This window comes from Panthera tigris, chromosome A3 (assembly GCF_018350195.1).
Source record: "Panthera tigris isolate Pti1 chromosome A3, P.tigris_Pti1_mat1.1, whole genome shotgun sequence".
Lineage (NCBI taxonomy): Eukaryota > Metazoa > Chordata > Mammalia > Carnivora > Felidae > Panthera > Panthera tigris.
In genome coordinates this window covers 62,791,585-62,816,737 of record NC_056662.1, presented here as the reverse complement: position 1 = coordinate 62,816,737, position 25,153 = coordinate 62,791,585, and the positions used below count along the sequence as shown (strand labels likewise).

Genomic DNA, 25,153 nt, shown 5'->3' with positions numbered 1-25,153 from the left:
TTTTGCCAATTTTATTTTACTTATTTCTTTGCTTTTCATTTTTTTTTATCACTTAAATTTATTTCTCTAAGCAATGTATTATTTAGTGCTTTCTTATAAACTGCATAGAAGGATTATATTGCTTGTATTCTTCTTTAACTTGCTCTTTTCACTTAACATTATGTTCCTGAGATACATCTGTTGATACATCTGTAGTTCATTGAGATTTACTGCTCTACAGTAACCCATTGTGTGAGTGTACAGTTAATCACTCTGCTATTGATAGACATATGGCTGCTATGCATATGCTGTACGAGCCTTCTGGTGCCCATGTCCAAGAGTTTATTAGGCCATTTACCTAGAAATAGCATTTGTGAATCACTGGCTAAACACATCCGTGGCTTCCAAGAAAATGCCAGATTATTCTTAAAATTGTTGTAGTAATTTTTGTTTCCATCGACAGTGTCTAAGAGTTCCAATACTTGATATTGGATTTTTCAATCTTTGCCAATTGCTCAGTATGATTGAGCATCTTATGTTTATTGGCCACTAATGTTTATTTTCTCTGAATTATGTTTTAACAGGTTTTACCATTTTTATATTGAGTTGTTTGTCTTTTAACTTACTGGTTTCAGTGGAGTCCTTCACATAGTCTAATACTAACTATATAACTCTCGGTTACATGCATTACATATTTTCTCTCCATTTGTGGCTTGGCAAATAAAATGTTTACTTCCATCATTTTGAAACCTTTTTATTATGGGAATTTTTAAAATATTTAAAAAGAAGAGAATAGTTTAACTAACCCCTGCACATCCAGCACTTAACTTCAACGCTTATCAACATTGTGCCAATCTTTTTTTTTTTTTTTTTAATTTTTTTTTAACGTTTTATTTATTTTTGAGACAGGGAGAGACAGAGCATGAACGGGGGAGGGTCAGAGACAGGGAGACACAGAATCTGAAACAGGCTCCAGGCTCTGAGCGGTCAGCACAGAGCCCGACGTGGGGCTCGAACTCACGGACCGTGAGATCATGACCTGAGCCGAAGTTGGCCGCTCAACCGACTGAGCCACCCAGGTGCCCCCAACATTGTGCCAATCTTAATTTGTCCATTTCTTGTCCTGAGAAGGAGGTCACAGACATTGTGTCATTTTTTTTCCTGTAAATACTTCAGGATGCATGACTGATGCTTAAAAAGAAATACCACCATACTATTATCACATCTGACAAAGTTAATAATTCCTTGATCTTCAACTTTTGCTAATTGTCTTAGAAATGTCTTTTTATGGGGTGCCTGAGTGGCTCAGTTGGTTAAGCAGCCAACTTCAGCTCAGGTCATGATCTCACAGTGCATGAGTTCGAGCCACGCATCAGGCTCTGTGCTGCCAGCTCTAAGCGTAGAGTCTGCTTCAGATTCTGTCTCCCTCTCTCTCTACCCTTACCCCAACTCACGTTCTGTCTCTCTCTGTCTCTCAAAAGTAAATAAACATTAAAAAAAATTAAAAGAAAAAAAAGAAAAATGTCTTTTTATAATTGGTTTGCTAGAATCAGGATCCAAACAAAGGCCACAAGTTGTGTTTAGTCTTTTTTTGGCCTCAAAAGTCAGCTAAGTCTCTTAGTCTCTTTTATTCCATAATGTTTGATACTACTCCTCTGTCAAAAGTGTTTTGTACATGTGTTATTTTGTGTTTTTATTTGTGCTTTTTTTTCTTTTTTTGGTGTAAAAATTTTAAAAACTATTAACTGATGCAGTTGAATATATAAATTTTTCCTTCTAGTTGATGCTTTTGGGTCTTGTTTAATAAATTCTGTTCTCTACAGTTTTCTTAATGGGTTTGGCAGTTTTACCTTTTAAGTTTTGAATTCGCAAGGATTTAATTCTGTATGTAGTGGGAGGTTGGGATCCAGTTTTAATCTTGTCTGTGTGGATACTTGGTTGTCAGAGCCCTAGTGATCTCTTACAGTACCACCGTCTGTGGCACCAGCCCTTTCAGAAGTCAAGTTCTCGTTCATATGTGTGTCTGCTCCCTTGCTCTCGATTCTGATTTTGGGCCTACTCGTCACCACAGTGTCCTGATCACTAAAGTTTTATAATATTTCTCACTACTTGGTTAGGTGAGTCCTCCCTCCTTGCTCTTCAAGATTATCTTTGCAACCACTGGCCCTTGATGCATCTATATACATTTTAAAACCTGCTTGTCCAGTTATACACATACACATGCACAATTATTATTTTTATTGGAATTACATTGAATTTGGTGAGAATTTCCTCCTTATAATATTGAATCTTTTTTTAAAAAAAAATATTGAATCTTCTTGTTCATTAACTTGGTGCATCTATCCTATTTAAGGCCTGTATCTTTTCTTACGGCATCTCCCTATTAAAATTATGATACACCAATGTAGAAGAAAAAGAATTTTGCACCTGAAACTAGTGTAACATTGTATGTCAACTATAAAAAAAAATAAATCTGAAAAAGAGAAAAAGAGAATCTGCCTGTACCTCACACCATACACAAAAATTAATTTAAGATGGATCATGGACCTCAAGATAAAAGCTAAAAGTATAAAACGTTTAGAGGAAAATGGAGTATCTTTGTGATATTGGGATAGGCAAAGATTCCTTAAGCCATAGAAAGCATGAATCATAAAAGAAAAAAATTGATTCAGTTATTGGTCTGAAAACTTCTACTCATCAAAAGACTTCATTAAAATAATTTGGCAAGCCACAAACTAAGAAAAAGTACATGTAATGCACTTGTATGGCAAAAGAAACAAGCATCTAAAAATAGACAAAAATCTTGGATACTTGACAAAAGACCATATCAATAGCCAAAGCACATAAAGAGTGTTCAGTATCATCATTAGTCATCAAGGAAATGTAAGTCAAAGTCTCAGGGATATTCCACTATATACCGGCTAGGATGGCTAACGTGAAAAAAAAGAAAGACAACAGCAAAAGTTGGAAAGGATATAGAGCCATTAGATCTCTTGCTTATTGTTGATGGGAATATAAAATGCTATAATTATTTTGGAAAACTGTCAGTTTCCTAGAATGTTAGATATGCTGAAATTTTATTTTCAGATATTTATTGAAGGGAAATGAAAACAGATGTTGACAAAAACCTTGTATAGGAATGTTCCTAGCAGTTTTATTCATAATAGCCTACAAATGGAAATAGCCCATTTCTGTTGAGAGGAGAATTGGTAAACAAACCTGTATATTCATACAACGGAATACTACTCAACAAAAAAAGAATCATACTATTGTTGCATCAAATACCATGGATAAACTTTATGCTGACTGAAAAAGGCCTCAGACGCAAAAAACTTAGGTTATGTATTACTACATTTATACGAAATTCTAGAATAGACAAAACCAAATTGTAATAGAAATCAAATCATTGGTTGTTTTGGGTATTGAGAGTTGACTGGGAGAGGGCACAAGCTAACTTTCTGAGATGATGGAAATTTTATGAGTCTTCATAGGAGTGTGGATTACATGAGTATAAGCATTTGTGAAACCCGATTGAATGATCTTGTCAGAATTCAAGAGTATAAAGATGGAAAGGTAATCCTCACAGGAGTCAGCTGGGATTGGGTATCCAGAACCATACACGCCAAGTCTGTGCTTCTGATACCCATACTCCGGACCAGTGGTTTTCAACTGGGGACCATTTTGCCCCTCAGGATACATTTTACATTGTCCAGAGACATTTCTGATTGTCATAACTGGGTGGGGGTGAGGCGGTATTGTATTACTGGTATTTGGTGGGTAGAAGCCATGGAGGCTGCTAAACATGCTACCGTCACATGATAGTACCCCACAACAAAAAATTGTCTGGTCCAAAATGTCACCGGTGCCAGCTTGGAGAAACCTGTTCTAGATCTGTCCTTATTATGGAAGCCAAGTCAACCTCAGTCAACCAGGTGTTGACTCTATTCATAGTCCACATCAGTTGTGGAAACAGCATTTGCACAAATTACCTATTTCTTCCCCAACAGAATTTAATATCAAATATTTGTGAATATACATAATCTTAAATTTTGAGAGAAAAGTCCATGTGTTAAGAACACTTCCAAAATCAAAATTAAATGTTTTGTTTGATTGTTAAATTCTTAAGGTAAGGTTTTGTTCTTAACTTTTGTTTCATTAAATATTCACGTGAATGATCTTGGTTATCTTTCTTTAAATAGAATAAAAAAGCTTTATCATTAAATCAGAGGAAATAAATGATAGTAATTTTTTTTTTCTTCCCTCTACAGAATGACAGGAAGCGAATTTTTTTCTCGTTTCCCAGAACTCTATCCTTTTCTTCTCCAGCAGTTGGAAGCTGTAGCTAATACTGTGGACAGGTAAGAGAATAGGGTGGGACACAGTAAGATCAAGGAAGTGAATTACTTCATTCATCAAGATTTTTTTCCCTCCAGGCAACAGTTTTTAATCCCCTCCTTCCTTGTAACACAGATGGATTTTTAAAAACTACTTCTTTATTACATCATGTTGCCAGATTCTCTACAGTACTCCTGTACCTGAAAAGTTGTATAAAATCCTGTTTTTATACTATATTTTATATTTTTAAAATCCTGTTTTATATTGTCTTATCAAATGTAATACTGTTTTTTCAGGAACCAGCTTCTTAGAAGCACATGGTGATTTCTTCTAGAAATCATTTTCTTCCCATGATATTTAAAAATCTATGTGTTTACAAATGGCCAATAAACACATGGAAAGATGCTCAGCATCACTGGTTATCTGGGAAATGCAAACCAAAACCTCAGTGAGATCCCCCTTCACACGGGGCAGGATGGTACTATCAAAAAGGGGGGTGGGGTGCCTGGGTGGCTCAGTTAGTTAAGTGTCCGACTTTGGCTTGGGTCATGATCTCACGGTTGGTGGGTTCAAGCCCCACATCGGGCTCTGTGCTGACAGCTCAGAGCCTGGAGCCTGCTTCAGATTCTGTCTCCCTCTCTCTCTGCCCCTCCCCTGCTCGTGCTCTCCCTTTCTCTCTCTCTTTCTCTCTCTCTCAAGATAAATAAATAAACTTAAAAATTTAAAAAAAAGTTAAAAAAAATAAAAATCTGTGTGTTTACGTACTGAGTTTGCTGTCACAAACACCTGCCATTTTTTTCTTACTGGCCTACTACAGTTGACCATTGTGACCTTAAGCAAATAGCTGACTAATCTGGTCGCCTGTGATCAGAAATGGTACCAGCCCACCTGAGCAAAGGTGGCCAGTGACCCTGGAAACATAAAATAAAGCCATTCAGAGGGCTTCCAGTCCGATCAGGGCAGATAGCAAAGTTTACCATTGTGCTTTCAATCACATTCTGTACTGATGGTGGAATTGTTAGAATGGACATCTTAGAACATGGGCTTTTTTATTCTTCTAGCAGTGTTGGCACTTGATATGAATTCATACTAATTATCCGTAATGGGAAAGCAAAGTAACATCAATGAATTTTACTTCTGTTTATGATACATTTCCTCACATGAGTAATTTGTACAGACAGGCTTTTCTGGCCCTAGTAAGTGACTGTTCAAGCTTTCATAAGTACATTTGGCTGTTGAACGTTTCACATTGCATATTCTGGAACAGCCACCTCTCTACTGTATGAACAGCTCAAATCAAAACACAGACGCAAATTAACAGTTAGCTTTGAGAAGAGTCGTGTGCAAAAGCCCAAACCATGGCTTTGCCGGTAGCTCTTCCTTATTTGCACATTAGGAAAACATGAGGTAAATGGAGGGAAAAGAACGAAAGCTATCTTCTGATCATAGAGAGTCTCACTTGATGTTCAGAATTATTTAATGAGAAAAATGTTTGAAGAAAGTACTGCACCTCTTAAATTTTAAATATTTTATGTACAATAATTTTTTTCAGTGATGCAGGAGAACTAAACCGTCATCCAAGCATGTTTCTCTTACTGCTGGTGTTGGGGAGACTCTACCCTTCCCCGATGGACGGCACCTATTCCACTCTCAGCATGGCACCTTTCATTCCCTTCATTATGAGGTAGCATGTGTTTCCTGGAAATAATGGGGTGGGTATGGGGGCCTTATGGGGTATTATAACTTGTTCTTATTTCAGAAACTATAGATTTTTTTTTTTTTTTTTTACTTTGGTGGGGGGGGGGGTCTTGTCAAAGCAGGGGCCTGAGGGTTATTGCCATTGCCCCCAGGTGGTCTCCAACGTTTCAGAGGAAGGTACCTCTGTCTTGGGTGCAGAAGCCCATATCCACTGTTTAAGTAATGTTTCCTTGGCACTCTGCTTGCTAACGGATGTGATCGGAGATACTCGCTTTTGAAAACCATAGCCTGGGTATTTGCAGTAAGCCCTGTGTTGAGCCTGGCCAGCATGGGGCAGGCTCGGTCCCGGTGTTATATCCCCTGTTCAGGTGTTGAAGAGAACATTTGTCTCTTCACTCCAGAGGAGTTTGCTAGTGGGTGCGAGGGGTAGCATCTAGAGGGCAGTGCTGCGTGGCACAAATTCATTTCCTGCTCAACTTCTCTTTCAAGCTTGGGGCACCTGAGAAAGAGCCATGCATGTGGATTATACATGGAATCAGATGACAGCAGGCTTTCCTACTTCTAGAGCCTATTACCCCTTTCTCTGTTAGAGTTTTTGAGGCATTGCCAACTTCTTATCACCTTTTTCATTTTCGATCAAAGGCATCAAGAAATAGGCTTCCAAAAAAGTATTGAAATTTTCTTATGAAACATTTCAGAAACACAGTCATATTACTTAGCTTTTACCTTTCTGTTTGCCTCTTGATAAAATAACACTTTCATTTTTATTTATCTACCAAAATGGAAATAGACTTAGAGCTGAATGGTAAGATACACCAAACTCAGGAGAATGTGTTTGTTATTTATGTGGCATCCTGGGTTCCACTTCCTGGTTTCACAGAGCTGACTGATGCATTCTAATGTGAGAAACCATTAAACACGAGATGCTGGCATACGATTGCTGTAGCCATTTGTTTGCGCCAAGCTCTGGCTGTGGCTGTGTTGTTATCTCTGATCACAGAGATGACTCACTCAGATTGGTTTTTGTTTCCTGATACACAAAGTTACCAGTCTCTTGGATCCAGCATTTTGGTGATTCATTTTAGGAATTTGGGTCGTAAATTTTTTACTTTCAGGAGCATTTAAAAATTGTACTTTCACACATAACTGGAAAGAACTGAAAAATGTTTCAGCAGGTTGATGGGGCGGGGGAGAAAGGCACATGGTCAGAATCACAGCGTCCATTAGAAACAAAGACGTGCCTTAGAACTTTGTCATCCTGTGTTGAGGACATTCAATTTATGGAAGCTCATCACTAACCAGTGTTATGTGTTGCATCCTAGAAACCAGAAATTACTACTTTGAAAGTATCCTTCCTGCTATTTGTTAGTATAATCAGTATATTTCAGTATATTTATTAGTATAATCAGAATGCTCATCTTATTATATTCCAAACACTTATTATATAACAAAGATTACATTAATATAGATTATTTAAATATTGCCATAAAACCAGTGTCCTCAGTGTATCATTTTTAATTTATTTTTATTTCTGTTAAGTTTATTTTGAGAGAGAGGGTGGGGAGGGCAGAGGAAGAGAGAGAATCCTAAGCAGGCTCCATGCTTTCAGCAGAGAACCCGACATGGGGCTCGAACTCACTAACCGATAGATCATGACCTGAGCTGAAATTAAGAGTCAGACGCTTGACTGACTGAACCACCCAGGAGCCCTAATGTATCGTTTTTTTAAACTCAAAAGGCACAAAGTATCCATTTTACTGCCCTTCCAGGGAAAATGCTTTGGTCAGTAGTTGCTTTCTACCCAAATAAAGATTCATAGAGTGCCACCAAATAGCATGAGTGCCACAATTGATTCCTTAGAGAATCAATAGGCTCTGATTTATTGAATGAATGTCCATTTGTGGTATAGAGCAGTTTTCTCAAACATTAAGAAGTAACCTATCACTTAGGAATCTCATAAATTCTGGTTCACTAGGTCTGGAATGGGGGCCGAGGGTCTGCCTTTCAAACAGACTTCCAGGTAATGCTGATGCTGTTGGTCTATAGATCACGCTTTGAGTACCAAGATTAAATCTGGGATATTAAACATTATCAGAACCCCTCCCCCACCCCTGCACACACAATTTTAATAAACTAGACAGTAGTCGGCTCATACTTGGTACTTGATTAGGCTATTCAGAAGGTTTATGAGAAGTAGATTTTGACCCAGGAATGCAGAAAACAAGCAAAAGAGTATTCTGAGCAGAGAGGTTAGCAGGAAGTACACCAACGTCTGTTGAACCTTGACTATTTGCCAGGCACCGAACTGGGCGTTTTGCTTACAATGACTCTGAGAGGAGGTGTTATCACCCCCACTTTCCTGTTGAGGAAATTGAGGTTCAGAGAGCAAGTCAGGTACAGAGCTAAATATGAACCCAAGAACATAGGGTTGTCAAGAGTGTTGGGTGTACTCTTTCTATTACACCAAAATAACCAGCTCCCTTTTGTGTAGCCAAGAGTAGTGGCTACACTGAGTAAGTGATTGGGCAATTAGGAGGGAGGAGGAGCAGTTAGGAGGGAGGAGGAGGGAGGAAGCTCCGGAGTTGGTGGATCTGAGTGTAGGCTGTTTTTAGAATGTAGAAGTCATGTCCCCACTAGCACTGGTGAGGATGGCTTGATCAGATGCAGCCTTTCTCTCAGGCTCACATCTGCAAGATCATTGCCAGAGGTAGCAGGGTTGGTCTGTGACCAGGTATGGAGAAGCTGGCTTAACTTTCTTGATCATCTTTTGTGATAAAGTGGAAGGATCCTAGACTTGGAGTTCAGTCAAAACTCCAGTTTGGGGTTTCATCAACCTAGTACAGGGGCAACCCCATGCTACCCTAAAATGTTCACAATCACTCTGGGCAGATGAGCCAAAAACAGATTTTTAGCAAATAGTGAACTTAGGGGTGCCTGGGTGGCTCAGCTGGTTAAGTGTCCAACTTCAGCTCGGGTCATGATCTCATGGTTCGTGAGTTTGGACCCCCATTGGGCTCTGTGCTGACAGCTCAGAGCCTGGAGCCTGCTTTGGATTCTGTGTCTCCCTCTCTCTCTGCCCCTCTACTGCTCATACTCTGTCTCTCAAAAATGAATAAACGCTAAAAAAATTTTTTTAATAAATAAAAAATACTGAATTTGATAAAAGTGTACACATTTGATTTAAATTACTTCTGAGAAAATTATTCATGAAGGAAGTGAAAGATTGCCTATTATTTTAGGCAATATTTGCAGTTCTAGTGATGGTAAAGAGTGGCCTATTTTGACTTGGGATAATAGCTGAAAAGATGGATGTATGCATGAGTGGATAGGCAGTGCTTTATTTTTGTAACATTGCCGGTGTTAATTTATGTACTTGGAAGAGTCTAATCAGGCTCTTGGCTAGTTTGCGTTTAGTGAAATAGAAATTCTTCAGCTAGTAGGAGTACCACAAAGGTTGCTCTGACCATGCTAAAGTGAGTTGCACAATAAGAAGATTAAAAGCCCCAGTGACAGCTTATTTCCCTTTGACTTATGTATACATACCTGCCATTTCCTTCCTCTCTGTAAGATGTCTGTAGGTATTGTTTGTATTTTTGTCCCTTTTCCCACATTTGGGAGTATAAGCTTATATCTGCTGATCTGCTTTGTTGACTTAAACCTTAGAAGTTCTGATTTGGGTTTTCCAAAGTGATGCCTGTTACATAAGTTATGCTTGTTGCATCATCTTGGAAGAGAAATGATAATGCTAATCACAATGTTTTGTTTACAAGTTTGTTTTTTTTTTTAACCCAGGCTATTTTATGTGTCTGCTGCTGTGCTGGGTGCAGATTCACAGCCCTTTACCTTGCAAATAGGATGCCTTCCATTTAAGACCATTCACCCTTTAGTTCAAATACCACAGAGCAGAGTGACTCATACTTTAAAGGGGACCCTGACTGGCTCCCCGAATATGTCCTGCTTGTCTAGGGCTTTCTACAGACCAGAATATCTCTGTATGTGTACCTTTGAATTCCCTTTCACAAAGGAGTTTCAAGTTTGAATTGAAAAGCTATAGGAAACTGAGTATGCCCCAAACCTAGACCACAGTGTGGAGTCCTGAACAGAGCAAAGGCCCTGGATTTTAGAGACCTGGTTCTGTCTGAGTTCTGCCACTGACTGACTAGCTGCAACACTTGGACAAGGATCTCTCCTCTCTCTGGAGCCATGTGTACCTGTGTGTGTGAGGGTGTCCACTGAGACAGAGAGCCCCTTCTATTGCTGACAACACATCTCAGCATTGGATTAATACCCATGAGAGATACCCCTTCACTGCCTTTTATTCATTCTTCTGGGTGCTTTCAAAAGGATCTGCAACACCCCCCCCCCCCATTTGGGGCTCATTTTCATTGTGAAGGACTTTCAATATGTCTTTCCTCCAATCATTTCACCTTAGATAACTTTTCAGGGAAATATGCCGTTCTTTTCTCTGAAGAATATTGAGGTGCAAATAACAATACAATCTTAAATACATGGCAGTGGAAATCACCTATAGGGACCTGTGCTGACTTCTGTAGTTGAGATGTTTAAAAACCCAGCCAACAGTAAAAAAATTGGAAAATACATGTTTTATACATTTAAAAAATATTTCATGAGACCTTTGGATTGTACCAGTCTTAAAAAGGGAAGAAGGGTGGTAGGAGTTACAAATACTAAGAGTTAGGCCTTTTAAGCCTGTGATATTGAGAAATAATATTGACCCTTGTTTTCTGGTCTTTGAAAGTTACATAATTCAAGGATTACCATGTTACTCCTTGCCCATGTTACGGAGTTGAAGAAACTTGTTTTCCTTGGTGTAGAGTTGGGGTTTTTGCAGTAGACAATAGATGGCCTCTACCTTCATTTGTGATTGTAATACTGGGAACTCCCCTTCGAGGCTGGAGGCACATTTCTATCTCCTCTGTCTTCCCAGGATCCTTGTAGATAAGTAGAGGGCTGACTTTGCCTTACAGAGAGATAAACAGGCAGAGGGCTGCTAAAACACTGCTGGAAAGGAAGACCTGCCCTCCTCCCTTTTTGTTCACTTCAAGCCTGGCTCATCTCTCCCTCTGAATGGCTATAGCATTTGTTCCTTAAACCTCTTATCCTAGTATTCATCATTATTGTATCATCACATAATTTGTATGCTCAGTGCTTATTCTCTCCAAGTAAATCTTAACCTCTTTCCATGTAGAAGCCACTCTGGGTTTTTTGGTTTGTTTTTGTTCCTTGGTACCTTTCTCTGCCTCGCCCAGGTTTGGGCACAGAGACTGAATTATTAACCTAGAAATGAGAGTAATTGTAAATTGAGACATTTTGTGTCTTAGCAGATCTGTGTATCTGTGAAATACTTAGGGACTCCTAGTCCTCCAGTATTGGAGCCACATTTCATATCTCACTGGTTAATGGTTTTGTAGAAAGGAAGGTCTGCTGGGTCTTGTGTTTTACCTGGCCTTTGAGGAGTCTGTAGGAGCTCTGACATTTACTTTTATTTTGCTTCACCTCTCTGACCCTCTGTTTCCTTATGTATCAGATTAAAGTATTAGATATTGTATAGGTCCGCTCCTGCCTCATGGGCCTGTGACCTGAGGCCTTCCTGGCCTCTGAAGCCCTTTTCCCTGACTGCTATCTGGCAAACTGCTCTGGAGACCCACCTGCTGCAGGGTTTAGCACTTAACAAGAGGAGACTGGATTGGTAAGAATGGAAGAAGGAGGGTGACGTTGTGTTTTTTTGTTTTTGGCTGTTTTGTTTTGTTTTTGCTGAAAGTCATAGATCTATAAAAACGCCTTCCCGATTATTATGGCATGAATAAGAAGGCCCTTGTGTGCCTCAGGCTGTCAATCTATATAATGGGGATAATACTACTTACAAAATAGCAGATAAAAGTCCCTTTGGTTTGCTTTTTAAGAAAAATTCTATACAGAGGAAGGGGTTGATGGTGATAGAAAGAGGGCCGACTTTTTAAACTTCTGCTTTGGCTTGTCCCAACCAGTAAACTGGAAGGAAGGCCCTGTAGCTAGATGCAGGGGAGCAGATTAAAAAAGAGTGCACTGTCGTCCTGTTGATGGCAAATTCCTGGAATATATTCCTGGAATATAAATTCCTTATATAAGTTATAAGGTAACTTATAGCCTCGGGTACTTATGAGCCTAGATCCATGTCAGTAATTTGGGTGAAATGTGGGATGGGAATATTCTGCTGGGAGCTTGCAGAAGGATTTTTAAAAGACAAGGGGAAAGGCATACTTTATCAGTGACCAAACAGTTGTATTGATATTGATTGTTTTAGACTGAGTCATTCAATGTATTACTTGCAAGACCTTTACACTTTGTTTGCTGAGGTCAAGTAAGGATTCCCTAAGAATAAGTCATGTCTGAGTCAGCTCACTGTTTTGATGGGATTGCCAGTCCGATAGATGAAGGCAATGCTGCTTTATTCAACATTTGAATTACTTACTTAAACGAACACAGACTAGGTCACATGCTTATCAGGTTTGTATATAACATAAATATAAGTAGTGATAGAATCAAAATTCAAAATAGTCTTTAAGCATGGGCGTAATGCAAACTCAGGCTAGTGGCCATTACTTCTATGTGGCTGGGGAAGAAGGGGATAAACTTGAGGAAGTGTATACTAGGAGCCTCAATTTTATTTGTGGTGTGTTCTTAAGGTAGGTTCTGGGCAAGTGGTTGATTGTCATAGTATTCTGTATACTTATTTTGTATTTGATATGTCTGACATTGTTCCTAATTTAAAAACAAGTTTCAAAAGAGTCTTGAAAGACTGGATCGATAGGCTGAGATGATCAAGATGACATTTAGTAGAGATAGGTATCATATTCTGATTTTCTAAAGAAAAGCCAATGTTGTGTACCTACAGGATGAGAGCTGTCTGGCTCCCTAGCAGTTTTTATGAAAACATCTTGGGGAGTAGGCTTTCCTGGTGAGCCCTGAGGAAGCAGTTGCTGCTTCCAGATAGTGGAAACTGTAGTCCCCCTGAATTCTTCTGGTCAGATTAAACCTACATCCTTGTGCCTATTGTGTTGTTGTGCTCTGGGCTTCCCATTTTAGGAGGGTCACTGATAAACTAATATTTATCCAGAGGAGGTGACCAAGATGATGAGGAAGCTTAACATCTGGAAATAGTTAGACTGGAAAAGACTTAGAGGCAACATGGTAATGGTCTTTACACACTTGAGAGGCGGCCATATGGCAGAAGGCACATAATTTCTTTCTTGTGCTCCCAATGGGAAAGTAAGAGATAGATTTCAGATTTTAACATAAAGAAGAATTTTGTGAAAGTTAGCATTCTCCATCAAGAGAGTGAACAGATTTCCATAATGCTGAGCTGCTGGTCATTGAAAGCATTCAAGAAAAACTGATCCCTTGTTGGGCTTTCTGTGGTACATCTGAGATGACCAGCAGGGCATCTTTTTGAGATGTTTTATTTCAGATCAGCTGAACAGCTCAGGTTGTTGGGGTGCCATTCTTGTCATGGCCCACAAGGTCACAGTGGTCTACTCCTATAGGGTGCCCTCCAGCAGCTAATTCACTTAAATTTAGCTTCTAAGTAACTTCTATAACTTTGTTCTCGATAGTTCTGAAAACATTTTTTTGGCCTATGGGATGTTATGTCTGAAAAGCATTCCTTATTAATTTAATTATCTTTTTTGTGGTTGCTATATTTTTCTCCATTCCAGATGTTGGCCTAAACCACATTTGTTTTCTGACAAGTACAAGGAACATCTGAGTCTTTGAGAAGAGTCAGAGATGCTTTTCTGAAAAGTGATTAAAATAGATAACTCTTTGTTGCCCAAACTTCCTGAAGGATCTTCTTTGAACAGAGATGCCTATAGAGAGAACACAAGCGTCCTCAAGCCTAGCCCATTACAAGAGGAGACAACTGAGAATAGGTCTTTGCTGGTGCTGTTAATGGAGAGCTTGTTCCCACCTGGCCAGCCTGGAGGTCCAGCAGAACTCCACCCCTCCCGTGGTTACTGCTAAATTCCACGAGCCTTAGAGATTGGGCTTAGAGGTCAGAAATGTCCCTATACCATCCTGATCTGCCAGCAATGGAGGCATGAAAGGAAGGGAACTGCCATCCTATCAGTGTGTGGAAACTCTGACCTCTGGTTTTACTAATGTGACCCTGATACCAGTTCCAGCTTTGGGCAAGATGTCAAAGTGCAGATGTTCAGTTCCCCTGGGGAGGGGGGGGGGGGTGTCGGCTTTTCCATTTTCCCCTCTGCCTCTAAGCCAAACCTGTGCTCACTTCTTCCTTTCATACAGATATGTTAAAGACCCAAGTCTTTAACTTCCTTGGGACTATTTGTTGTATTATAGAGGCATACATTTTTAAATAAAGCAATGACCATTGGTTTTGGAGTTTTAGGCCTTATACAGGAGAGGACCTCCCCTTAAACAGGGGAGGACCTAAAAGCAGAGACTGGAAGGTTGTTTCCTAATGCTGGTTAATTCACACTTCATGCAGCTACCTGCTCCATCTCCTTTTTACCTTCGCCCTGTCTACCTAGTGCTTCATGTGGAGTACTGTGCTCATGGCCTTCTGAACTTCTGAATTCTACCCAGGGGTAGCTGAGCTTCAGCATGTGAAATCAAATCATGTTTCCTGTATTGTGTAGCTTTTCTTGCAAAGAGTACTGGCATAAAAGGATATTCTGTCATCTGTCACTGATTTTTATCTCTTAGTTCCTAGAGAGGGGCCTGGCCAACTTCATCTCTGGTGCCAGATCTCTTTAAGACCATTTTCTAAATATGTTTTTGAGCAAAAGGAATGAGGAATTCACCTCTCACGGAATGCATTGACAAAGCAAGCTGAAAAAACAAAACTTGTAGAGACCAGCTTTTCTTCGGTGTTATCTGCTACTTCAACAGGCCAATTCAGGTCATGTTAGAACAAGTGATTTGATCTGCAAACTGCTTCATTCTTAGGTGAAATATTTGATAATGATGATAATCCATGGCCTATTGCTGCCATTCACTCTAAAAGTTAGAATCCAATCAGTTAATAGATTAACAAAGTAGTTGTTAAATATCCATTGCATACCTAGCTAGCGTTAGGTCTCTGGTAAGATGCAAAGTAAAGGAAGAAAGCATTCATCCTTGAAGAACTTATGGCCTAGCTAGTGAGATAAAACCCATGCTTCTGCACCTGACATAGTGAATTTTAACCATTGAATTATGTGACAAATACACTAAGGGCCAAGGGCCAGTAAATAAGGGGAAGAGTGCCAGTGTTCTTGGAGAAGTTCAGGAGGCTCTCCCAAGTAGCAAGGCAGGAAAAGAAGGGAATTCAGTTTTCTTTCTCGAGGGCTTTCAGAAATCTCCCATGGTGATTAGCAGCTCATGCAAAACGAGAGAAAAGCCATGCTGTCTACCATGTAGACTGTTGGATCTAACAAGAGAAAGATTGTGGTAGAGAGTTTTATGATTCATAACTTGGAAGTCATTGTAAGGAGCCTTGCTTCCACTTGAATCAAGGATGACCCAGGAAATTCAGAAAATAAATGCTTTGCTGCTTAACAAGGGACACCGATGGTAGAGAATCTTGGCTAATTTCAATAAAGGACAGTATTTGCTCCGAGGTATACATTTAAGGCATATGGAAATAATAACTAGTAGGAGGAAAACTCTTACAAATATAGTAACATTTAAATTTCAAAATATTTTATTAATGTCTTTCCCTAAGGAGCTTTTATTTCCTTAGTCTTAATTATTTTCTCAAGACTTGTAGCCAAGGTGCTCAGCAGGCATTCTTAATGCTGAACTGAAGGATTTGACAATAGCAAGTCCCAAATGCTGACTGATGTGCAGTCATCTTATCCTACATGGTAGGGAGTGTTTTAAGATAAAAAATGTAGGTCTTTCTCTTTAGGCAGCAAATACAAATTAGGGAATAGAGTAGGAAGGCAAAGATGAATTATAGTAGGCTTAAAATGACCCAGCATGTTTGGGATATCTTTCCCTGACTGGCACAGTTTTTTTCCTCCCTCTCCTCTGGGCCTTGACCCTTCCCAGTCTATTTATAATCTAGTTAAAACAAGCTGCATTAGTCACATCAACTGCCCAGGATGTATTCACCCCCATATCCTTCTACTTTTTCCTTCGTATCTTATTTTCTTCACTTGCCTTGAGCCCTGAGACTCTTGACTGTGCTTCTCGCCTCCCCTCCACACCAGCTACAGATTTATTCTTCACCATTTATTCTTGTCTTTCACTTTATTTTGTGAGTACTCTTGTCATTAGTTCATCTGTCCCGTAAATATATTTGCTGAGGGCCTACTTTGTGTTGTTGCCTAAACCCAGTGCCCCTACTTTTGTCACCTCCCATTTGCAAGAGAAACTAGAGGCCATTAGGCCTAGACTCTCCATGGAGGCGCCCGCCCCACCTGCCCCCATAGTTCTCACCCGTATTTTATAGCCAGATGCTTGGAAAAGGTTTTCTGTGTTCACAGGCTCCGTTCCCACCCTCCCCCCATTAAGTCATTCCTTAAACTACTGCACCCTGGATGCTTCTTCTGCCACTTCACTGCAGCTGCCCCTACAAGGGTGCAGTGGGAGTGACCTAGTCATAGAAGCCTCTGGATGCTTTTCAGTGCTCATCCCTCTTTCCCTTTCTCTGGAGTTTGACACTACTGCACATCCCCTTCTTTGTGACGCTCTTTCCTCTGTGGCCTTCTTTGGCCATTATATCTTTCTCCTCTGGCAGGACCCCTTCTTTCTGCTTCCTCCTAAATATTGGTGTGCCTCTTTGCCCTGCCTTCTACTCTCTTCATTTTCACTTTGCTTGCACTGTCTGGGGTTGCTTCTCACATACAGTGAGCGGTGTCCTAGATCTAGAACTCGTACAGAATCATAGATTCAGCATTCTACTGGACAACTCCTTCTTCATGTCCCATAGATACCTAAAAGTCAGCAATTTCAAAACAAGTCTCCAGGTAATTTCTCTGCACCCTGAGGCTTGAAACACCCATCTCTGAGGGCCTAGCACAACGTCTAACATCACATTCCATCCGGCCAGCTGTAGTCAGAGGAAATCAGGACTCAGGGTATCACAAGGGTCCTCCCGATGTCATTGTGTTCATATGTACTCACTAACAAAGGAACATTGCTTTAAAAAGTCACTGACTTTGGGGGGCGCCTGGGTGGCTCAGTCAGTTAAGCATCCGACTTCAGCTCAAGTCATGATCTCGCCATTCCCAAGTTCAAGTCCCGCGTCGAGCTCTGCGCTGACAGCTCAGAGCCTGGAGCCTGTTTCAGGTTCTGTGTCTCCCTCTCTCTCTCTGCCCCTCCCCCACTCAGGCTCGCTCTCTCTCTCTCTCTCTCTCTCTCTCAAATAAAAACATTGAAAAAAAAAGTCACTGACTTATATATCCCTCCAGTAAGTTTGAAATGATTTTCCTTTTTTCTCTTATTGACGACCATCAGTTTGAGATAGCAAGGTAGCAGGTGTTGGTACCTTTCTTTGGAGATAGAAAAGCCAAGGCGCAAAAAGAGTAAGCATCATATGTCCACAGTAAAAACATCATTGAGGAGTCAGTCTATAAGAACTGATTCATTTATTCATTTACTCAATAGGTGTTTACTGCAAACATCAATTGTGTGTTGGGCACGATAGAAATACAGTGGAGCATCAGACAGATAAGATTTTGGTCTAATGGACTATCCTTTCTGGTATGCTGCTTCTTGGTCCCTGTCTTCTTTGCCCTGATTTGTTCCAGCAAATTAGTGATAAATGATAATATTTAGCTATGGGCCAGACACTGTTTTAGAACTTGACACATACTCATTTAATCATCATGACAACACTGTGAGAGGTCTGTAATGTTATTATCCCCATCCTCCAGAGAGGACAAGTTGGGTTGTAGGAAGTTTTAGAAATGTGCCCTAGGTCATATACTGCTAGGAAGTGAAAAGGCCAGGATCTGACCCAGGCAGTCTGGCTCTAGAACCCAGGCTCTTTGCCACTCCCTCAGCTACACTAATGCTTAACACCACAATATGCCTGCTTCTGATGCTACATGGCAAGTTAGTTCTCCACATGCCCAAATTAACCTACAGTTTCGAATGACAAATATTTGGACTCACTTTGCTGTCTTGAGCTCTCCCTCCATCCCATCTTGGGCACTGCTTTGGCAGTGGTCTCATTTCCTAATCTGAAATCAGTAGAAAAGGAAGAAAAGCTCGCAGTTAAGCCCAAGTGGTTGTGACAGGTTGCTAAATAAGACTGGCTCAACTGAAGTTCTGAGATTCTTGAGAAATACTGAGAGTTTCTTACAAAAGAAGTTTTCCTTAGAATAGGAAATCATGGGTCATTGCACAGTTGTGTGTGTCTTAGCAAAGAGAAAAATGTGTCTTGAGGCCCAAGAAGCATAAAGTCTTAATGAGATTATTTGTGGGTTCCTCTTTATTTATAACTTTTAAACTGTTAGAGAATATATTTTTCATCTGTCTTTACCATCATAAGTTTCCACAGTCGAAACTTCACGTAACTTTGAAAACCTCCCGAGTTACTGAAAGAAAAAGAAAAAAATTTACAGCTACAAACATTTAGGTAAAACTTTGATATTTACAGAGTACCTTCACACACAGCAGCTTAGTCGATCATCCTCTTTTGATTCTCTTGGAAAGAAAACAGAATCTCAACGCTATCAGCCAGCATATGTTGAAATTTTGAAAAATTGTCAACGTTTCTTTGTGTGGTAATCCCACACTTAATGTGGAAAAATGGCAAGTCTGAATCGTGAAGTGTTCAAATCACTGACTATTACGATGTGAAAGTTCCGTTACTCCAAACTGCATAGAGTAACTTCGGGTAGCTGCTCCAGTGGCCGGACAACGGCACCGGGTTACCGTAGTAGCTGACAACCCACGCCGCAAGGCCTCTGACTATGGGTTGAAATCCACCCTGCTTCTTTCTCAGGTTTGCATTTTTCATGTGCACAGTCCTACCTTGCTCGTTCACTAACCAAAAATTACTAGCCGAAACCTGCTGGAAGGCACACCAGGAGCGAGATGTGCCCTCAGGGTTGTGTTTTCTTTTGTATCGGAGAATTCCTGGCCTGGCATGTTCATATCCTGGCCACCGGTCCCCAAGAGATAGCCACATGTTCCCTAACTTTGAATGAAAACTTTCAGTTGCAAAGGGAAACTGCAGCTCATTCTCAGTCTAAATAAGCACAAAAAATCAAAATTAGGCAGGCCCACACGAATGAGATTTTTCTGTTTGGTTTCTACAATGTCCAGAACATTAACAAAAATACATATTTGTATGAGGGGTGCTGCTGAGTAAATAAGCATCTTGTTTTTGATTATTACAGTCATTTAGGAGAAACCCATCTGGGCAGAAACTATGGAAATATATCCAGGTAGCCAAGAAAAAGCTGAATTGTTACTGAAGGTTGTGTCACACAGACAAGCAGTGGGTAGAAAATATTTTCAAACACTTAACAAATGAGTCTCTTAAGGCGGTCCTTTTGGGTGATGGGTAGTAGTTTGGTTTTTTTTTTGCTTAACTGTTTAATTATTATTATTTTTATTTTATTTTATTTTATTTTATTTTATTTTATTTTATTTTACTTTATTTTATTTATTTTTTTGCCAGAAGAATCTCTTTTTTTCTCTAAAGACAGAGTTTAAGGCTCAGCTTCTTTTCAGCTTGGATGAAATGAAAAGTGAAATTCATTTAATACTAATTATAACCTGCATAAGTCTAGTGAAGAGAAACTTAAGAAATGTAATTCTTGTTTTCTAGCTGAGCCTCCATGCCATATAATTAATATAATTCAGTCACTTTGTGCCCATTTTTTTCCCCCTGCATGATTTAAGAATTTAGTTCAGAGCCAGAATAAAAACCGGATTTAGGGAAAACTTGAAAAGACCGGAGCGGGATTTGCATTCTGCTGCATGGTTGAACACGTCCTGAAAGAAACAGTGTTAGAATGTCGTGTCCTGCTAGAAGGCCCTGTTGAAAACTGGCCAGCAGAGAGGCTTCCTAGTGCCGTCCCCTTGTCTGTACTGCTATGAACCATCTGTCATGAGAGCCCTGAGTAGGACCAAGGGGCCTCCACAGGATTGCTACACAGCCTGACAGAAGCTGTGCTCTGGTGTATAAGCCCCAGGCTGTGTGGGTTTTGGAACTGGCCGGCCACCCTGGCTCAACCCTGGATAAATATTCCCGGGTTCTAAGTAGGATAGGGAGTTCAAAGCCCTGTTTTTCCCAAGTCCTTCCACAACCAATCCGTGACATGTTGTTATGAGGGCTGAGTGGAATGGCCGTGTGTGGAGGGAGGAAAAGGGAATGCTTTCTACTACTAATTAATTTGACCTCCCTAATGGTCCCTTTTCCTGTTAGGAATGAAGCCACTCAGAGGGCCAGTAGCCTAATGGCCATAGCCACTCACCCGGGCCAGCTTTACCCCTAAGGTAGTTGAAAACTATCTGAAACGATTTCAGAAGCCTTAAGTGGTGCCTTCTACCCACCCAGTTTTCTCAGATGCCTCCTCCATTTTGAGTTTCACAGATAGACTTTTCATTATTTAAGTACATGGTTTCGATCCCTTCTAAAATGGAAATCCCACTGTGAGACATAGTACTTTTAAGTTATTATTAGTCAGTTATACCACCGTATGGTTTAGTTTAAGTTTCTTGGGTTTGGACGGAAAGAGAAATAGAAGACATCGGTTGGGTGTTTGGGGAAGTGTTTGGGGAAGGGATAAGGTCGGTGGTGGGGAGAGGATGCAGAACTTGGAACAACGGCAGAAAGCAAGTTGCCACGTTCACATGTGTGATATGGGTGAGGACTGCAGTGGCTTCTTTCCCACCAGAACTTGCTCTCTTGCCTTCAGTGAAAGGGGGCTTCCTATTTTCTACTTACCTCTTCCTTCTGGCAGGGAGAGACTTGAAGGTTTTTTAACAGCTCTGACTCTTCCTTATGCCTTCTAGATGTGGTTCCATTTCCTTTCCAAGATGAAAGCTTGTCTTTGTCCCCTCCCAGAATAGTTCCAGACAGCAGAACACAGTGAATCCTTCCAGATAAAAGACCCTGCTGATAAAATGCCAGATTGTTATCAGAGAAGTGAAGTGAGGGGAGTCAAGTCCCTACCATTAATTACCTAGTTACAGCTCTGTTTATGTCCTGTCCATTTGGGGGCATGTTTTCCTTGGACAGTTTCCTGTCTGTGTTCTGAACTGCAGTTTGATGTTGATAAAAATCCCAAAGGTCAGAATAGTGGGTTCCTTATTTTCCAAAAGGTTTATTGGCAAGGAAGAGACTACCAGAGTTTCTGTCTTCCATCTGGAAGAAAATGGACAAATGCTTGGGTTCGGTGGTTCATTCTTCACCTCAAGCATGCAAACCCTAGTGTGTTGAGTGAACTCTGACTGTGAATACTTAGCTGAGAAGTTACCTGGAAATAGAATGACATTTATTCACTGTGAAGCCCTGAGTATCAACCAGGGAATGCGTATCTAGACATGGAGGCCAGAGTCTAAAATTCTCTGAAACTACTTGGAAAATGTACTCAGTGCCACTGAACTGTCCACTTAAGAATGTGTCGATTTTATGTTATCTGTATTTTACCACAATAAAAATAGATGAACAAATGAATAAATAGCTCCAGTACTTTGGTCACGGTTGGAAATACCAAAGGCTTGGGCTGCACAGTCCGCTTTATTTTGAATGGAATTGTTGTTGGATATGAGGCATTATTCACTGTTTTAAAAGCGGTGAGACTCTGAGCACAGAGAATCACAGAGAACCTTCACATGGTGAAGAGACTGTTTCGCCACCATCATATGGGCGTACTTGGGAAATTTGGGGATTGGGAGAGCCAGAGCCCTGTCTTGAAAATGATTGCTTCCAAACCACTATACCCACTTTCCTTCTACAAATGTAACAAAAGCAGGGAATAAGGTCTCCTGATGGCTAGAATAGTAGCATCTATTGCTCTGATTCTCAAAGAATGGCACTGAAATGCTCCACGACCAGAAGTGGTGTGAGTTAAGTGAACCTCCTCTGTGGTATCTGGCAGCCATTAAGTGGTCAGGCACATGTTTCTTCACCAAATTAAACTCACATCTGACCTTATGCTTTCCTGTTAGGTTGTATCCTCAGTCCAACCCATTTTTGCTATAAGGCCCTTGACCTGTGACTCAGCCAGCTCTTTCGGCTTCACTGGTGATGGGGGTTCTTTTTGCGGACTACACTGTTGCCTTCTTGTTTGTTTGTTTGCTTTTTGCTAAGCCAAGAAACTTCTCAAGCCTTGCAAACATGTTCCCTGGTGACATAGCTGCAGTATGAATTTCAGGGTAGAAAAAAAGAAAGAAATATGAATATAGCCCTGTTCAGTTCCCAAAACTTTTTCTCTTGGTAACCCTGGAGCCCTGAACCCAGCACCCTGACTAAAAGATGCTTTTTTCCCCTGTGTATGTGTGTGCTTATGTGCTTATTCCTACCATCGTTTGAAGGCGGTTGTGAGACATTCATCATGGTTTCAGCAATACTTTTCTCAAATTTAGTGTTTTCCTTAGAAAAGGCAAGAAAATATAGGAGCCTAGGAAGAAGTTAAAGTAAATTTAAAATATATAAGCTCACTTTGAGTGAAACCAGTAAAAATAAGCCCTAACCTTTTCTTATAGGTAAAAAAAACTGGAATTTTTTAAAAAAGTATTCTTTTAGGAAATAAAGATTTTGCCAGAAATAGCATGGGTGGTTAAAGCACTCTGGTGTGAAAGATGCATCTTTAAAAATCTGCCCTTTAAAAAACAAGATTTCTTTACTTTCTTCTTGACTAATGGTTTTGTCAGAGTAATCATTTGAACAATAAATGAAATGCTTTGAAGTATATAGGGGAGTAGAGAACTTTTCTGTGCCTTGTACAAAGTGGTGATACAGATTATAAACTAAATGATGGCAAATTCCACCAATTTACCCAGCGTCCAAATACTAGCAAATGTCACCAAAGCCATAGAAATCTACTGATGAAATCACGAAGATGAATGGAAGTGATCCAGATTGTTTAATTTCCTTTGAAATGTTGTATTTATTAGATCTTAGCACCCAGAAGTTGAACAGTATTGAATATCACACGTGGCACTTTATTTTTAATCTTAGGTTGAAGGTTATATCCTTGGCATGATTGAAGAATGACTCATATAATTTGCACTTTTTTTTTTTTTTTTTTTTTTTGATGGGCCAGGAGGGAACCTGGGGAGTAAGATGATACTGAATTGAGGCTAAATTTATTAATTGAATTCAAATGGAAATAAATAAATATTGCTTACAAATTTTCTTCTTTCTTTTTACATTCACGTGTACACCTTCTGTGAAGATTCCCTTGAATGCTACTTTTGCTTAAAATGCAATGTAAGATATCTCTTGGCCACTAAAATTAGCAGTGGGAAAGTGGGAATTCGTGATTTTTTTCCCTAGTTAAATGTATCAAGCTGTGTGACAGCCCAAACCTTCAGTCACATGTACTTGTTGGAGGATGTGGCCAGAATTCTTCATTGACATGTTCCCCATCTTAAAATACAATCACCGTGAAATTAATGTATTAAGCCTTAGTCACAATCCAGGGGAGGACTTAAAGGTAATGTGATTCTCCTTATAATTAGTAACCTAATTAAATGCTGGAGAGCTTTAGTCATATAGCACTGTACCTTGCTTCTGAACAAAGATAATACCACCACTGAAATTGTATACTTGTAACACTAGTATATTTTTAATTAGTGGTAGGGTGTGTGTGTGTGTGTGTGTGTGTGTGTGTGTGTGTGTGTGATCAGTTTTGTTTCATCTTTAAACTTTGCACAGCAGTCTCCATTGTGTATTCATTTAGACTATATTAAATAACAGTGTACTACCTTGGCTTCTGTCTTCTTAGAATTTGGCATGATTCAAACTGGGATAAGTTGAAATTTGCCTTTTCACTATGGAATAAGCAAAATATTAAAATAAGCAAAAATAAAAGATATTAGGAAGCAGGATTAATCTACTCAAGATGGGGGAAAATCTGTTTAACCTTAATAACCACGTGGAAAATCCCGCTGCTAAATGCAGATGTGTTTATTAAAGCTGGCCCAACAAATCTGGCAGTGCTTGGTTGAATGGTTTGAGTTGTCAAGTGTACGTAAGTGTAATGAAATTGAATTTCTTTTAACATGTGTTACGGCTGTTTAATCCTAGAGTGATAAAAACGTCTTATAGCTGAGGCGCACTGGTTTTCTCAACTAGCATGGGCAGTGGAGACAGACAGACTTGACTCTGAATCCCAGCTTGTTCAATCACCCCCCTTTTTTAACTTGGGCAAAGTCACTTAATCTCACTTAGCATGTCCTAGAACAGCATGTGGAAAATTTGGAGGCATTGTCCTAGAAAAAAATAGCTTTTGTTCTTTTATTCTTATACGATTAACCATTACGATTTCGGTGTTCATTGATTTAAGAGAGCACAAGGAAAAGTTAATTCTGGTCATAAACGTTCAAAGGAAATAGCTGGGCTTGTTTGATCTAAGGAAAGGAAGACTTGGGATGATGTGCAGGTGGGATTGGAGGCAGAGAAGGGAAAACCAGACGGGATGCGTATAGTTTGGTGACTTTTCTAAAGTGTGTGAAAGGTTATTCTTTAAAACCAGCATTATGGAGGTATAATTGGTTATAAAATAGGGTGCACATGTTTAAAGTATACTATTTGATAAGTTTATATACCCATAAAACCATCATGCCTGTCAAGATAGGGAACATATCCATCACCCACAAAAGTTTCCTATGCCCCTTTGTAATCTCCAGCCTCCCGGCTCCCATCACCTGGCAACAGCTGTTGGTCCGTGTTCTGTCACCACAGACTAATTTGCATTCCTAATTTCCATTCACATAAATTGAATCCTACATTATGCATTCTATTTTGTCTGCCTTTGTCACTCAGCATATTTACAGCATATTTTTAACCCCAGAAACCCTGAACTTAGAACCCTGACTAAGCGATGAGAGTTATCCATGTTACTATGTGTATCTGTTTACTATTATCACTGAATAGTATCCCATGTATCACAATTTTTTTATAGACTCACCTATTGCTGGACATTTGTGCTATGTATAGTTTTGACTA

General features: G+C 39.9%; 1 protein-coding gene across 4 annotated transcripts in view; it reads left to right on the top strand.

Moving 5' to 3' along the window:
- Positions 1 to 25,153, top strand: part of THADA (THADA armadillo repeat containing) — a 327,215-nt gene that overhangs the window by 139,506 nt on the left and 162,556 nt on the right. For all 4 annotated transcript variants that reach the window (XM_007097838.3, XM_042981284.1, XM_042981287.1 and 1 more), the window contains 2 exons: positions 4,248 to 4,337; positions 5,867 to 5,998. In XM_007097838.3, the coding sequence (XP_007097900.2) occupies positions 4,248 to 4,337; positions 5,867 to 5,998 (222 nt within the window). The remainder of the gene's footprint in view (positions 1 to 4,247; positions 4,338 to 5,866; positions 5,999 to 25,153) is intronic.